The sequence below is a fragment of the Phytophthora cinnamomi genome (assembly GCF_018691715.1).
Source record: "Phytophthora cinnamomi strain GKB4 chromosome Unknown Contig23, whole genome shotgun sequence".
Classification (NCBI taxonomy): Eukaryota; Oomycota; class Peronosporomycetes; order Peronosporales; family Peronosporaceae; genus Phytophthora; species Phytophthora cinnamomi.
This window is the reverse complement of record NW_027150956.1, coordinates 843,740-857,812: the sequence shown is the minus strand read 5'-3', so window position 1 is coordinate 857,812 and position 14,073 is coordinate 843,740. Positions and strand designations below refer to the sequence as shown.

General features: G+C 57.1%; 6 protein-coding genes across 7 annotated transcripts; 3 read left to right on the top strand and 3 right to left on the bottom strand.

Moving 5' to 3' along the window:
- Positions 1–2,355: 2,355 nt before the first annotated feature.
- IUM83_05067 (uncharacterized protein) lies at positions 2,356–4,306 on the top strand (the record flags this gene model as incomplete). The annotated part of the gene is made up of 5 exons (XM_067929181.1): positions 2,356–2,549; positions 2,629–2,719; positions 2,827–3,732; positions 3,809–3,885; positions 3,961–4,306. 5 exons carry the CDS (start codon positions 2,356–2,358, stop codon positions 4,304–4,306), a joined length of 1,614 nt encoding a protein of 537 aa, XP_067794779.1.
- Positions 4,307–4,631: 325 nt separating this feature from the next.
- IUM83_05066 (beta-glucosidase btgE) lies at positions 4,632–5,543 on the bottom strand (the record flags this gene model as incomplete). The annotated part of the gene is made up of 1 exon (XM_067929180.1): positions 4,632–5,543. One exon carries the CDS (start codon positions 5,541–5,543, stop codon positions 4,632–4,634), a length of 912 nt encoding a protein of 303 aa, XP_067794780.1.
- A 1,055-nt stretch (positions 5,544–6,598) lies between these two features.
- Positions 6,599–8,150, bottom strand: IUM83_05065 (Guanine nucleotide-binding protein; the record flags this gene model as incomplete). The annotated part of the gene is made up of 2 exons (XM_067929179.1): positions 6,599–6,832; positions 6,909–8,150. The coding sequence occupies 2 exons, from the start codon at positions 8,148–8,150 to the stop codon at positions 6,599–6,601; spliced, it is 1,476 nt and encodes a 491-aa protein (XP_067794781.1).
- A 297-nt stretch (positions 8,151–8,447) lies between these two features.
- Positions 8,448–9,112, top strand: IUM83_05064 (Multifunctional methyltransferase subunit trm112; the record flags this gene model as incomplete). 2 transcript variants are annotated; one of them, XM_067929177.1, is made up of 4 exons in its annotated part: positions 8,448–8,489; positions 8,572–8,631; positions 8,726–8,926; positions 9,011–9,112. In XM_067929177.1, the coding sequence occupies 4 exons, from the start codon at positions 8,448–8,450 to the stop codon at positions 9,110–9,112; spliced, it is 405 nt and encodes a 134-aa protein (XP_067794782.1). The 2 variants fall into 2 exon arrangements, with proteins under 2 accessions (XP_067794782.1, XP_067794783.1); XM_067929178.1 differs by having other exon boundaries at positions 8,714–8,926.
- Positions 9,113–10,218: 1,106 nt separating this feature from the next.
- Positions 10,219–11,129, top strand: IUM83_05063 (beta-glucosidase btgE; the record flags this gene model as incomplete). The annotated part of the gene is made up of 2 exons (XM_067929176.1): positions 10,219–10,461; positions 10,572–11,129. The coding sequence occupies 2 exons, from the start codon at positions 10,219–10,221 to the stop codon at positions 11,127–11,129; spliced, it is 801 nt and encodes a 266-aa protein (XP_067794776.1).
- Positions 11,130–11,370: 241 nt separating this feature from the next.
- IUM83_05062 (Transcription factor TMF, TATA element modulatory factor) lies at positions 11,371–13,944 on the bottom strand (the record flags this gene model as incomplete). Its single annotated transcript, XM_067929175.1, has 4 exons — positions 11,371–11,587; positions 11,694–11,738; positions 11,864–13,370; positions 13,500–13,944. 4 exons carry the CDS (start codon positions 13,942–13,944, stop codon positions 11,371–11,373), a joined length of 2,214 nt encoding a protein of 737 aa, XP_067794777.1.
- Between the last annotated feature and the right edge of the window lie 129 nt (positions 13,945–14,073).

The window sequence follows — 14,073 nt, the reverse complement described above, 5'->3', positions numbered from 1 at the left end:
GATTATTTCCAACATTTGGCGAGATCACCTGGATCAAAAGGAAAAATGGTTCTCGGTAGCATCTGTAACGCATTGCGTTATATACATAACTCCTAAGTTATTACGGGGCGACTTACGGGACGACTTGCAGGACGGCTTCAAGGTGAAGTTTACGGGGCGACCCGTCAACTAACAATTGCATTCATGATGTGAGTAAAGTAGCTGGTCTAGAATACAAGAGAGTACGGATGTTAATGTACAATATCACTTTTCAATTTGCCCTTTACGAACCCTAGCTTCCACTACATACAGCATCCCAATACAGCAAAATAAGTTACAATAGCGTTATCAATGTTCACTAGAAAGCGTAGAAATGGTTGTCATAGGACAAGTTGTCCACCTTCATCGAGTTGTCTGGAATAAGTATGCCGAAGTTTCTGCTGTGTTCGCGGACTCCGAATGCGGCGGTACCTTGGTCCACCGCCGTGTCCATGTACTCGTCGGCAATGGGCACTTTGTTGAAACCGCTGGAGCCCGAGCACGTGGACGTCTATAATAGTGATGGTATCACTCACTACCACATTCAACACAGCGAGAGCTATTGCGAGCTTCATCGTCGTCTCGGTCGTGGGGAGCTGCGCGTCGGAAGTGGGAAATAGAAAAGCGCGTCGGGACTTCCGCTTTGGACCCCGCTTTGGACTCAACTGGTGGCCCTGGGATATCCACATGGGAACGCTGCACGTGCCGCACTTTTACTGCCTGCAGCATCGCAGCATTTTTTATACCTGTTTGAACATTCCATGCATAGAAACAAAGACTAGGTAGTTACGAAAGATGTGCTGCCTGACAAGATTATGGATACACAGATTGCGGATGTTGTCAATTGTAAGTTTGCGTTTTTGGCTAACAGGAGGACCCCTACTGGTGCTGTTTAGATCCACACCTAGAATTGAAACTTTCCAACAAATCTGGAGCCTACTGTAGATGACAACCTTCACAGACCACACAAGAAAACGAGAAATTTTCAGCGTAGAATTGTTTAATCAGCTTGGCACTCATATTCTGTTCTTTTGAAGACTTTAAGCGAATCATGCTGATGTTTAATTTTTCTTCTCAATGCTTGGTTTGATCATTTTTCTTTGGGTGCGTTATCCCATATCCGGCTATCCAGAACTGGTGAATCGCGCGAGATGCCTATACGAATAAGGCAATGTCACGAATACGGGACTCTTGACCACGTGGAAAGCGTTACATACACGTGTATTTATCATGAGTCGAGATTCACGACATGACTACAGTATACACTCGTACACTCATGCGAAGTGACAGAAGTTAAGAAGCAGACCATTGCGGGGGCACAAAAAGAAACGGTGAGCCAGGGCAGAACACCGTCCTTGCCTGCCTTAAATCGAGAGCTCGTTACCAAAGCATCATTTCCAGAATCCCTCTTCCACCCACAACGATGTATTTCCAAGCACTTGCCATCGCCGTCGCAGCCTGGCTCATGTCAATCGAAGCAGGCATCATTGACCACGACCAGGTCGTTCCGTTCCCGCAGTCCCAGCCCACGACCATCACGAACAAGGCTGCGATCAAGTTCAAACCCCAGCTTTTCATCAACAATGGCTGCCACCCGTATCCCGCTGTGAACGCCAATGGTGACACGGGCGGTGGGCTCAAACCCAAGGGCTCGCCGGAGGGAGGCTGCCGAGGCTCAGGCTACGGCTCGCAGGTTTACGGTCGATCGACGTGGGTTAACGGAGTTTGGGCCATTATGTACGCCTGGTACTTCCCAAAGGACGAGCCAACTAATGTCGACGGACACCGCCACGACTGGGAGCATGTGGTCGTGTGGATCGACAACCCCGATGTCGAAAACCCCAAGATCCTGGCCATGACGCCGTCCGCCCACAGCGGGTACTCCAAGTACGCACCCCCTCCTGCCGATATGGTTACTGGTACCAGTTGCATGGTCGAGTACACGTCCAGCTGGATCTTCATCGATCATCATCTTGAAGGAACGTCAACTGCAGGCGAGTTCCAGGACTTGATCATGTGGTCCGACTTGACCGACGCGGCACGGTATGCGCTGAACACAACCGACTTCGGCAAGGCCGACACGCCAATGAACGATGGCAACTTCCAGCCGAAACTCGATAAGGCGTGGCCGTGGAAGTAGTGGGCTCTAATTGCATAGCTTTTGCATCTTAACTGCGTGACACACTTCTACTATAACAGCATGTACAAGGTCAAGTAACTTTACAAACGTCAAGTCATCCGTTTATCTTCACTCCAGTATGCCGTATTTGGTCCGCTTCTTGTGTGGTCCACACATTTTGTGCATCGCAATTGCAACGGACACAGTTCTCGCCAATCATGACGAGCGTCCATGGCTCGAGCGTGCAGGAGGCCTTCGCGCTCATGGCGACGCTGCTGGGGCCGCGCGTGTCCCTGCGCTACCTGGAGCTGAGCGGTCAGCTGCTGCAGCGCCGGCAGATGGAGGAGGTCTTCGAGGAGCGCGCCGCCGCCAAGCGCTGCGCCTTCCCGGCCTGCGCGAACCCGCTGCCGACGTACGTAATCTATTTTCAGCCAATCATAGCGTGTTATTTGTATTTTTAGCCAATCTAACTAATTGCTTAAACAACGCAGCACGAAGGGCAAGCTTCGAGTCTCTCTGGCTCGCAAAGAGATCTACGACGCCCACTACGAGCGCCAGTTCTGCTCGCAACTGTGTCTCAAGGTCTCCGACCCCAAATTTCAGGCTCTAAATCACCACCAAAATGCTTCAAAATGGGGTTGCAAATTGTGGTTCATGCTGACCTGCTGCTTATTTTTTTCTTGCTGCAGAAAGCTCGCGTGCTGCTCTCCAGACTCGCGCACAAACCGCCGCAGCTGGTGCCGTCTCTGGTTGAAGTTTTCGGCACGGACAAGCCCAATCCGCTTGACTACGAGGACGAGAAACCTGTCGACCATGTTGAAGCCCCAGCAGCGCCCAAGCCAGAGCCGCTGCCAAAGGCCAAGTCAGTCTGGGCCAAAACCAACGACCTGGGAGTTGTTGAGAGGAAGCACTCGACGGCAAACGCCATGTCTGTGGGGGTCCCGCCAGCTCTGGAAGCAACCACAAGTACGAAGTTGAAGGAGAACGAGACCCCCGCAGCACCCGATAGGAACTTCCCGACTGCTGAACACGCTACACTTATTGAAGGCTACGTGTTCCCTGCGCACAAGCAGAAACTGGCGAAGAAAGTGGAAAAGCTGGTCAAGAAAAGCCAAGAAGAGGGAGACGACGAAGACGACATTGTGGTTAGCGACAGCGACGAAAGTGATGCTGCCGCCAGTGATGTATCGTCAGCGGATAGCTTTGAAATCTCCGATTTTGACGAAGAAGAAGTGGTGACGCTGAATGATTTGCCGCTATTTAGCCATCTCTGGGGGCTGCTCTCAAACTGGATAACCCACGAGACGACGCTACTAGTGGCTGGACTTCCTCTGCCTGCAAAGGAAGAGGAGAAAGAAGATGTAGACCCTTTGCTTCAAGGGCCGGAAAAGGTCGAAGCAGACGCTGCACGCCGACGTGCGCGTCAGATTCGCTTGGAACGATGGAATTCTCTCTCGCTGATGTTACGACGACCGCTGCCTCAAGTCGCGCTGAAGCTTAAACTTGCTAGCGACCGGTTCGCAAACCACCGTATCGACAGGATAACAGAAACGTTCGCACTGCGCGATGCTATTGACACTCGCAACGCACATCAGGTTGGACTCACCAGCGCTTACTGCAGCTGTCCAATGTCGCAGCTATTGACGAGTCATGTGTGTGTGTGTGTGCTAGTGGACTTGCGTGGCAACAATTTTGATGCTTGTGGCTTACGACGTCAAGCTCGACGATCTTCCGGAAGGAGAGCGCAGGTACGCCATTCACGAGTGTGCTGAGAGGCTGAACTAGTATATGTAGCGCTAACACATTCGATCCGACCTCTGTAGTGATCAAGTGAAAATTTTAACAAAGCTGGACACGTCGGAGCTCCAGCAGTTGCTTAGCCTGTTTTACGAGGTGCGCAAGGATAGCGACGTAGCTGTCGACACGGACGTGGCTCCTATCCCGGAGGAGGAGTCAACAACCAAGGACGCTACAAAGGACGAATCACCCGATAACAAACCGCCGGCATTTTGCCGAAAATGCCGTCGTGCAAAAAGCAAGTGTATTTGCCAGGCCCGCGCTAAAGCACCCAAGGATGAAGAGTTTTCAACTTCTGAGTTGGAAGGTATGCTCCAGGAAGCTCTTGTACTGCGCGAGGAGTACGATGAGCTGCTGCAACCGGACGACTAGCCACTTACGATGTGGATTTGAGTTGCGGATCTCCATGACGACTGCTGGCGGATTTTAGAGTTCAATCCGACGTATGTTCTTCCTATCATGTGACTGATAACCTTTTCTGCATCAGTATGCGTGATGAATTTGCAGCCGTGAGTCTGGGTGAACGTTTCACAGGTAGACCAAGCGAGGTGTAGTATGACCACTTACTACTGTCCATAGCGGAGTTCACCACCCGGCATATTCAGGCGGTAAGGACAACTCCCGGTCTATGGTGTCATTCAGTTTTGCTGTTATTTTTTAATGTGAACATGAAGGTGTTGCAACGCAAGTCTATCTTCTACAGCGTGAACTTCGCGTTGCCGTCTTCGTCGCAGATGCCGAAGTGCGCCTCGAAAACCGTGTCGGTGCGCGAGGGCAGGTCGAACATCTGGAAGTAGTGACTGCGAGACGCGTCCAGGTTCTCGGCGGCCCACGTCATGTAGTCGGAGTAGAACTGCTCGGCGCCCGCAACGGAGCCCGTGTTGCCGTCCGAGGAGCCGGCGCTGGGCCAGCCCGTCTCGGTGATGGCGAGCTTGTCGGCCAGGCCGGGGAAGCGCGACTCGGTGTCGCTGCCCTGCAGCTCCGTCCACTGGTCGGACACGAGTGTGATGGCGTCGGCCGCGGCGGTGTTGGCCGTGAACACGGGCTGGATGTTCACTCCCACGACGTCGCAGGCCGTGAAGAGGTCGGCGAGGCCCGAGATGGCGCTGTAGCGAGACGAATCGAGCATCTCGGTGTTGCGCTGCACGGTGCCGATGGGGACGTTGGGCAATGCCGCCTGCAGCTGCTTGATGTAGGTGAGCATCTCGGACGGCACGGAGTCGACGGAGGCGAGGTTCTCGTTGCCGACGAAGATCTGGACGACGCTGGCCGAGCCGTTGGAGAGCGCGCCAGCCGAGATGGCGGCTGTGACGTAGGTGGCTGTGGCGCTGGGGTCGTCGTTGTCGAAGGGCACGCCGAGCGACACGTTGAGGCCCTGCGCGATGGCGAGCGTGGCCATGTCGGCGGAGCCGTAGGTGGTGACGTAGGTGCGCACGAGGTCGAAGCCCTTCTCCTTGATGGTCTGGAAGTCGGCGGAGATGGTGCTCTCCGTCACGGAGTCGACGTGGTCCGGGTCGTAGCAGACGCCGCCCGTGGTGGTGGCATCCGCGAGGTTCGTCGAGGAGATCATGGCGAGGGTGGTGGCCGCGACGAACGAGAAGATCTTCATGGTAGGTTGTGGTGGTGGTAGTGTTTGCTTGGCGAGGCAAGTTGTGGAATGAGTGCTGCTGTGACCCCGGCGTTTTGTTCGGTGACCGTCGTCACTACTGGCGATGGTTTGTGTCTCCTGAAGATCGAGTCGTGGCGTGTATTATACATGTAGGACACCGCCGTCAGATGGTGAATGTTATGCGGCAGATGGCAGTCTACTCGGTGACCAATGGTCACGGAGTTGACCATTGTGGCACGCCTGCTGTCTCGTGCTGCACAAGGTGCGCGGAAAGGATAGCCAGGGATGCCATAACGCACGTGGACTCCACTCCTCGGGGATCGAGTCAAGTCGCGCGTTGCGTTGTATGGAGTACGCGGCCATACTTGGCCCAGGCATGGCGAGGCTCACGTCAGTAGGGCAGAGCTGCAAAGGCGACTGCTTTTCAAAATCCACTGCCGGTGCTGCGGTCACGACACGAAAGAGTTTGATATATTTGCTCTTCGAAGAGGTTCTGAATGAGCTTGTCGTGCAGTTGTGAAGGCGTTTAGTGTAGGTAGACACGAGTGCTTGCCATGCTTCATCTCAGGGTATCCGATGGGTTTCGGTGGCAGCGTGTGAGGGTTTTGAACTCGTGTATCGTGGAAATACGGCTGGGTCGTGCGTTTGGCGTGGGGGTTGATTTTCCCAGCGGCGCGTATGGAGCTTTTCAACGTTGTCGTGGTGGATGTTGCCAGCCTCAGACTGCTGCTACGTCGCAAGATTTGCGCGTGGTGCTGCAGGCACTCAATCCACAGATATCGAGCTGAAGGACCCACTGCTGTTGTGAGATCCTGGATAGGAGTACCATGTACGGCTGGCCGCTGTAGAAAGCGTTCAAGGAGCAATAGAAAACGGGAAGCGCTAGGCAACGTACAGATGAGCGGTTGACATGTGAATTGAGAAATCTGCTCTGCCGCAGCGCTTCAAGATTAATAAGTACATGTATCGGTCTAGGGCGAAAAAGCTGGAGCGATGCGCTGCATCAACGCTACTACTTGTCGATGGTGCATCTGATCCCCTGGAAGCGGCTACGCTTATTCATCGTCATCCTCCATCTCTTCCTCTTCCTCCTCACCCATGTCAGCATCCTCGTCAGCGTCGTCGTCATCTTCGGAAGTGAGGCCGTCGTTCTCGGGCAGCTCGCCCATGACGAGGTCGTATTCGGTCATGTCACCCGCAGCGTGAGAAACGGGCGCCGCCTTAAAGGTGAGCACACGCTTGTGGCCGGTGGGGTTGGAGCTGTACAGCAACGTCTCGGCGTCAGGAAGCTGAACAAGGATAAACAAATGCAGAGTTAGTTTTCGTGACAAATAAACACACATGAGTCTCAACGACGGCACAAACCTTAGTCAGGTCCAGCTTCTTGAACCAGGCCGGCAGCTCGAATCGGGACTTGGACTTGACCGGCGGCAAGCACGACGGGCTGTACACACCCTTGCCCAGGTTCTGCAGGAACGTCCGTGCCACCATGAGGATGTCCGGCTCGCCTCCCTTGCGCAGCATGTTGCGCTTGACGGCCAGCTTGGCGAGGAACTCCTCGTGGTTCCGGAACACGGGGATCTGCAGCGTCTGCATGAGGTTCACGGCGTCACCGCGCTCAATGACGCTCTTCACCACCGGCACGGGGTCCTCCACGAAGACGCTGGCGATGCCGTGGCGCATGATGGCGGACGACTCGTCGCTGTAGTCCGGGTCGAGTGCGGGGCAGTCCACGAGCGTGATTTTCTCGCCGTACTGAATCTCCTGCGCCGTCTTGGTGGACTGCGGGTTGCTCGACACGTTCACCACCTGCTTGCGCTTGAGCGAGTTGATGAGCGTGCTCTTGCCCACGTTCGGGTACCCGAGCACGGCCACGTTGACGGTCTTGTCCGCCTTGTCGGCCAGCTCGTCCAGGAACACGCGCAGCGGCTGCACCTCTCCGTTGTCGCGCATGCCGCTGATCTCCTGCTGGCGGTCGTAGAGCGCCTTGTGGCCCTTCTCCTGCTTGGTCTTCTTCGAGTTGTCCGAGATCTTGGCGTTGAGCGCGCGCACGGGGATGGTCGGGTGGAAGCGGCGCAGGTACTTGACCCACTTCTGGGCCGTCTCGGCCGACACCAGGTCCACCTTGTTGAGCACGAGCACGACGTGCTTCTGGCCCTTGGCCACGAGGCCGTCCTCGAGCGAGAGCGAGCGGGAGCCCTGCGGGTCGCGCGCGTCCAGCACCACGAGCACCACGTCGGCCGCCTGCACGGCGTGCTTGAGGTCCTTCTTGGCCTGCAGCTCGACGCTCAGCGGCGTGACGGCGGGCACGGCGCCGGCGTCGAGGCGCTGCAGCTTGGCCAGCTGCTTGGCCTTCTTCTTGTCCTCCTTGCGCTGCTGCTGCGCCTGGCGCTGCGCGTCGATCTCGGCCAGACGCGCCTGCTCCACCTGCAGCAGCAGCTCCTCCTTGAAGGGCCAGTTGTTGGGGATGCCCGGGTCCTTCTTCTTCTTGTGCTGGTTGAGCTTCTCGGCCTTGCGCTCCTGCCGCTTGTGCTCGCGCACCTTGCGCGCGATCTTGTACTTCTTGTGCAGCGACAAGCGCTTCGACTTTCCTTTCTTCTTCACCATGTCGGGCTGTGGCTGTGGCTAGAGAGCTGGGGCTGTCGCTGGAGCTAGAGAGCAGGTAGGTAGAGCCTCGCTTCGCTTCACGCACGCAGAGCTGCCGGAGCCTTTGACACTGACCCGTTGAGGTCGGGCGTCCGCTCCAGTCGTTCACAGCCCTAATCGCAGCCGGGTGCTGATTGGCGGAAATAGGGAACTGCGCCGTCCACTTACAAACGCCAAGTCGCCGTCCACCATAGTGGACGCTAGTGATGCTATTGCCCCGAACTGGTGGCCACACTCCGCTTCCTGAGCTCGACCGCCATGCGCCTGCTGACCCACAACATGCTCGTGTGCCACGTCAAGGTGCGCACGCACGCAGTGTGCAGCCACGTGCCGATGCTGTCTGACGCTTTGTATTGCTGCTGCTCTGTGCGCGTGACGACAGGCCTGCGCCGACACGGCCGGCCGCGACGCCGGCGCGCGTCCGCTCAACTTCCCGCTGCGGGTACGTCCTGCGTCATTTGTCGGCCATGGCGGCAGCAATAGGACTGACAGTTGCGACACCATTGCTATGGCGGTGGGCGCAGATTGTGCCGGAGATGGACGGCGTCGTGGTGCTGCAGACGCAGTACAGCAAGAGCTTCATGCTGCACATCATGAGCTCCATCGACTACCCGGCGCTGTGCCACACCACCAAGGAGCTCAACCACCCGGAGGTGCCCGTGCTGCCGGAGCAGATCCCCGCCGACCTGTCGGAGCAGGACGAGCTGCTCCAGACGATTCACCGCGTGCTCTTCGACGTACGTTGCGGCGGCTTTTCTGAGTCAAATGGGGGACGAGAGCGTTGGCAACTGACCTTGTGCTTGTTGTCTTCTTGTGCGCAGACCAACATCGTGGAGGGAGAGCTCGTGTGCAACAACTGCGGCCGCAGCTACCCGGTGACGAACGCCGTGCCCAACATGCTGCTCGAAGAGGACGAACTGTAAAATGCTCCTCCGACTTTGTATGGTTTAATGTATTGGATGAACCTCTCGACCGATTGGATCGATACTTCTGAGTACAAGCAGCACGCGCGGTGGAACAGCTACGTGCTGCTGACTTTACAGCATCCCCGCAGCTCTTGGTTTTGTGGCGTTATCTCTCGATGGAGGCTTTTGAGCTGTCAGCACCACACGCAAATCCCACGACGTAACACCTGACCCACCACGACAACGAGGAAGAGCTCCGTACGCACCAATGGGAAAATCAACCCCCCACGCACGCCTCCAGCTGTACGTACACGACATGATACATGACACAGTACGCTGGCCCAGAGCCCTCAAACTCGCATCACACGCTGCCACCGAAACCCATCAGATACCCTGAGATGAAGCATGCCAAGCGCGTCGTGTCCACTAGCTGTGACCTTACTTGGGGCCCCAAGTGCCAATAAATGCCCCATAGTGTAATGAGGGGTATCGGAACCCGGTCCCGAAATGGGTCGGATAGCCACAGGCATCCCCACCTCAAGCCTGGTGTGTGGGTACCGGTGTCTTAAATCTCTACTAGCTGTGACCAGGTAAACAAACGCCTTCACAACTGCACGACAAGCTCATTCAGAACCTCTTCGAAGAGCAAACATATCAAACTCTTTCGTGTCGTGACCGCAGCACCGGCAATGGATTTTGAAAAGCAGTCGCCTTTGCAAGTCTGCCCGACTGACGTGAGCCTCGCCATGCCTGGGCCAAGTATGGCCGCGTACTCCATACAACGCAACGCGCGACTTGACTCGATCCCCGAGGAGTGGAGTCCACGTGCGTTATGGCATCCCTGGCTATCCTTTCCGCGCACCTTGTGCAGCACGAGACAGCAGGCGTGCCACAATGGTCAACTCCGTGACCATTGGTCACCGAGTAGACTGCCATCTGCCGCATAACATTCACCATCTGACGGCGGTGTCCTACATGTATAATACACGCCACGACTCGATCTTCAGGAGACACAAACCATCGCCAGTAGTGACGACGGTCACCGAACAAAACGCCGGGGTCACAGCAGCACTCATTCCACAACTTGCCTCGCCAAGCAAACACTACCACCACCACAACCTACCATGAAGATCTTCTCGTTCGTCGCGGCCACCACCCTCGCCATGATCTCCTCGACGAACCTCGCGGATGCCACCACCACGGGCGGCGTCTGCTACGACCCGGACCACGTCGACTCCGTGACGGAGAGCACCATCTCCGCCGACTTCCAGATCATCAAGGAGAAGGGCTTCGACCTCGTGCGCACCTACGTCACCACCTACGGCTCCGCCGACATGGCCACGCTCGCCATCGCGCAGGGCCTCAACGTGTCGCTCGGCGTGCCTTCGACAACGACGACCCCAGCGCCACAGCCACCTACGTCACAGCCGCCATCTCGGCTGGCGCGCTCTCCAACGGCTCGGCCAGCGTCGTCCAGATCTTCGTCGGCAACGAGAACCTCGCCTCCGTCGACTCCGTGCCGTCCGAGATGCTCACCTACATCAAGCAGCTGCAGGCGGCATTGCCCAACGTCCCCATCGGCACCGTGCAGCGCAACACCGAGATGCTCGATTCGTCTCGCTACAGCGCCATCTCGGGCCTCGCCGACCTCTTCACGGCCTGCGACGTCGTGGGAGTGAACATCCAGCCCGTGTTCACGGCCAACACCGCCGCGGCCGACGCCATCACACTCGTGTCCGACCAGTGGACGGAGCTGCAGGGCAGCGACATCGAGTCGCGCTTCCCCGGCCTGGCCGACAAGCTCGCCATCACCGAGACGGGCTGGCCCAGCGCCGGTTCCTCGGACGGCAACACGGGCTCCGTTGCGGGCGCCGAGCAGTTCTACTCCGACTACATGACGTGGGCCGCCGAGAACCTGAACGCGTCTCGCAGTCACTACTTCCAGATGTTCGACCTACCCTCGCGCACCGACACGGTCTTTGAGGCACACTTCGGCATCTGCGACGAAGACGGCAACGCGAAGTTCACGCTGTAGACCTTCTTCAAGCTGTAGATGATAGAGTCGTATGCCGACCGAAAGTGTCACCAACTCCATTCTGTGTAAAGCACCATTTTGAACTCGTTGTCATCCTGAATCAATCGTTCTTGGAGTTGACTGTACATTATGAGTTGCTCTCTTTGTTCAGCTCTACAAAGCAAGCAAAATGGTAAATCACTGGGCAAGATGGCAAGGCTTACCGCTTGAATTATTCTCGCCAGTGTGCTCAGCACGCCTTCTAATGATGATGCTGATCAGCTCGCTGTTTCTGCTGTTGTTCGTTGTGCGTCGCCAAAGTATCGAGTTGCTTGCGGTAAAACGATTTGAGCTCGCTCACTTCGGCCTGCAGTTCCTCGACCTGCTCCTCTTTCTCGCCAAAGAGCTCAAGCAACACCACCTGACGCTTCTGCAACTGTGCCAGCTCCTGTTGGGTCTGTTCCCGCTGCGTCTCACCACTTTCCAGTAATGCGTTTCGCGTACTCAGCCGAACGATCTCGTCAGTAGTCTGCTTTTGCCGGGCCTCCAGTGTCTCTAATTGCTGCTTCAGCATACGGTTCTCACCTTCGCGCAAGCGCAACCGCTGCTGTAGTTGACTTAGTCCAAGAACTGACGTGTTGCCACCATTTGAGCTGAAAGAGTCGCCCATCGTGGTCTCTAACGTTGTTCGGAGAATCGATGCTTCCCCGTCAGCTCCATTGCGCTGGTCGCTCTCAATACTACGTCTCACATACTGGTGCTGTGAAGATGTAGACCCGGTCGACAACGGCGCTGGTGCAGGAGGCTGCGTCGTCGACACCTTTAGCCGCAGAAGCTCCTGCTGATGCCATTCTAGGTCTTGTCGAAGCTGGGCCTCACGCATACGAGACTGCTCTAATTCTGCAGAAGCTGATGCCGAAGCCTCCACCGTTTTGGAGGACTTCTCCGCACGATCCAGTCGGGCTTGAAGCTGTAGCTTTGCCTCCACTTCAGCATCACGTTGACGCTTCGCCTGGTCCAAGTCAATCTGCAATGCATCAGCCTGCCCACGCAGTTCACGAGCTTCGCCCTTGGCGCTTTCAGCAGCTTCTTGTGCACGGTTCAATTCAGCCTGTTTTCTCGTGAGTTCCAACTCGCTGTTTTCTAGCTTGCGTTGAAGCTCCCGTAACTGTTGCTCAACCTCAAGTTTTTCCTGCTCAAGTACGCGACGCTGTTCAGTGGCCTCGTCAATACGTTCGCTCAGAGTACTCTCCGTTGCCTTCCACGTCTCTTGTCTTGCGCGCTGGTCCTCCTGCAAGGCATGGATCTGGCGCAAAAGCGGTTGAGTGGCCTCAGATATACTCTGTCCTAGCATATCCACGCGAGCCACCGCATCCTGCCACTTGCGCTTCAAGTCCGCAATTTCCGCCCGCGCCATCTCCTCGCGGCGAGCTGCTTCCTTCTCCAAGTCACGCACATTCTCCTGCAAGAACTCTAACGTTTGCTGGAGCTCTTCTTTTTCCAGGTTAAGCGCCTCGTTCGATTGAGTGGCCGACTTGAGTCTCGCAATCTCTTCGCTTTTGCCGGACACCTCGAGGGTGAGCTGCTCCACCTGTGCCTGCAGCTTCTCCAGCTGCTGTTGCGCCTCCTGCGCATCTTGCTCCGCCTTCTCCGCCTTCAAAGTGGTGGTATCTGCACTACTGGCCAGCTGGTGGTTCTCCTGCGCCAGACGCGTATTCTCTTCATCGCTGGCCTTGAGCTTCGACGACAGGTCTTTGACCTCTTCCGCCGACGCCTCGAACTGCGACTGCGATTTGAGCGCGCGCTCTTCCAGCTCGTCCTTCTCCTTGCGCAGCGCGCGCAGCCTCTGCTCCAGCTGCGCCTGCTTGACGGACAGCGCCTGGCCTTCGTCCAGCAGCGCGCTGAGCTTCTCCTCCTTCTCGGCCAGTGCCATCTGTAGCGCCTGCACGTCCGCGCTCTGGCTGTCGCTCGTGTCGCGGTGCAGCTGCGTGAGCTTGGCCACCTCGCGCCGCATGTTCTCCAGCTGCTCCGTCAGGAACTGCGCGCGCTCCACCGCCGCCACTTCGCGGCTGCACGTCTTGTCCAGCTCGTCGTGCAGCTCCCGGATCGTCGTGGACGTCGCCAGCAGCTGCGACTCCCGCACCGCCAGCTCCGCGCGCAGCGTCGCCACGTCCGCGCCAGCAACATCCCCCTCCTCTCCCCCCTCCTCTTCCTCCTCCTCCTCAACTTTCTCCTTCTGCTCCTCCTGCTTCAGCTCGTCAGCTGCAGCCTCAGCCCCAGCCACTATCTGCTGCTCTTGCTCCTGCTTCTCTCCACCCTCTTCTTCTTCTTCTTCTTCTTCTTCCTCCTCCTCCTCGTCTTCTTGCTCCCCCTCCTGCTTCAACTCTTCACCTGCAGCCTCCAGCCGCTCTTCTTTCTCCTCCTGCTCCTCAGCCTCCAGCTCCTCTGATGCCTCGCCTGGGTCGTCGGCAGCGTCTGCTTCGGCCTGGAGCGGCGCTGGGGGCTGCTGCTCCTGCTCTTCGTCCGCTTCGTCCGCTGCTGCTGGGATCTTGTCCTCGTCTTGCGCTTCAACTTGAGTGGGGGTAGGGTCCGCCTCCTCAAACAGGGACGGAGCAGCCTCGCTCGCCGCTGACGTGGCCTCCTGCGCCTCCTGAGCCTCCTGCGCCGTCGCCGTCGGCCTGGCCAGCGGCAGCCGCGCGGCGCCCGGCGCGCCCGCCACCACCTGGTCGAAGGACTTCTCCACGTCCTCGCGCAGGCTGCGCACCTGCTCCAGGCCCTGCGACACGATGGACGTCACGTTGAGCTTGGAGCCCCAGCCGCCCCACGCCGTCGACATGGCTGCGCTCTCTCCTCGGATCGACAAATGGAGACTGTAACCAGATGTAACCCAAACGTAACCTGTATTGTGTAGCCATATGTACCCCATGTAACCTGGTCAAGTTGAAGTTGCCCTGATTGCTGCGCT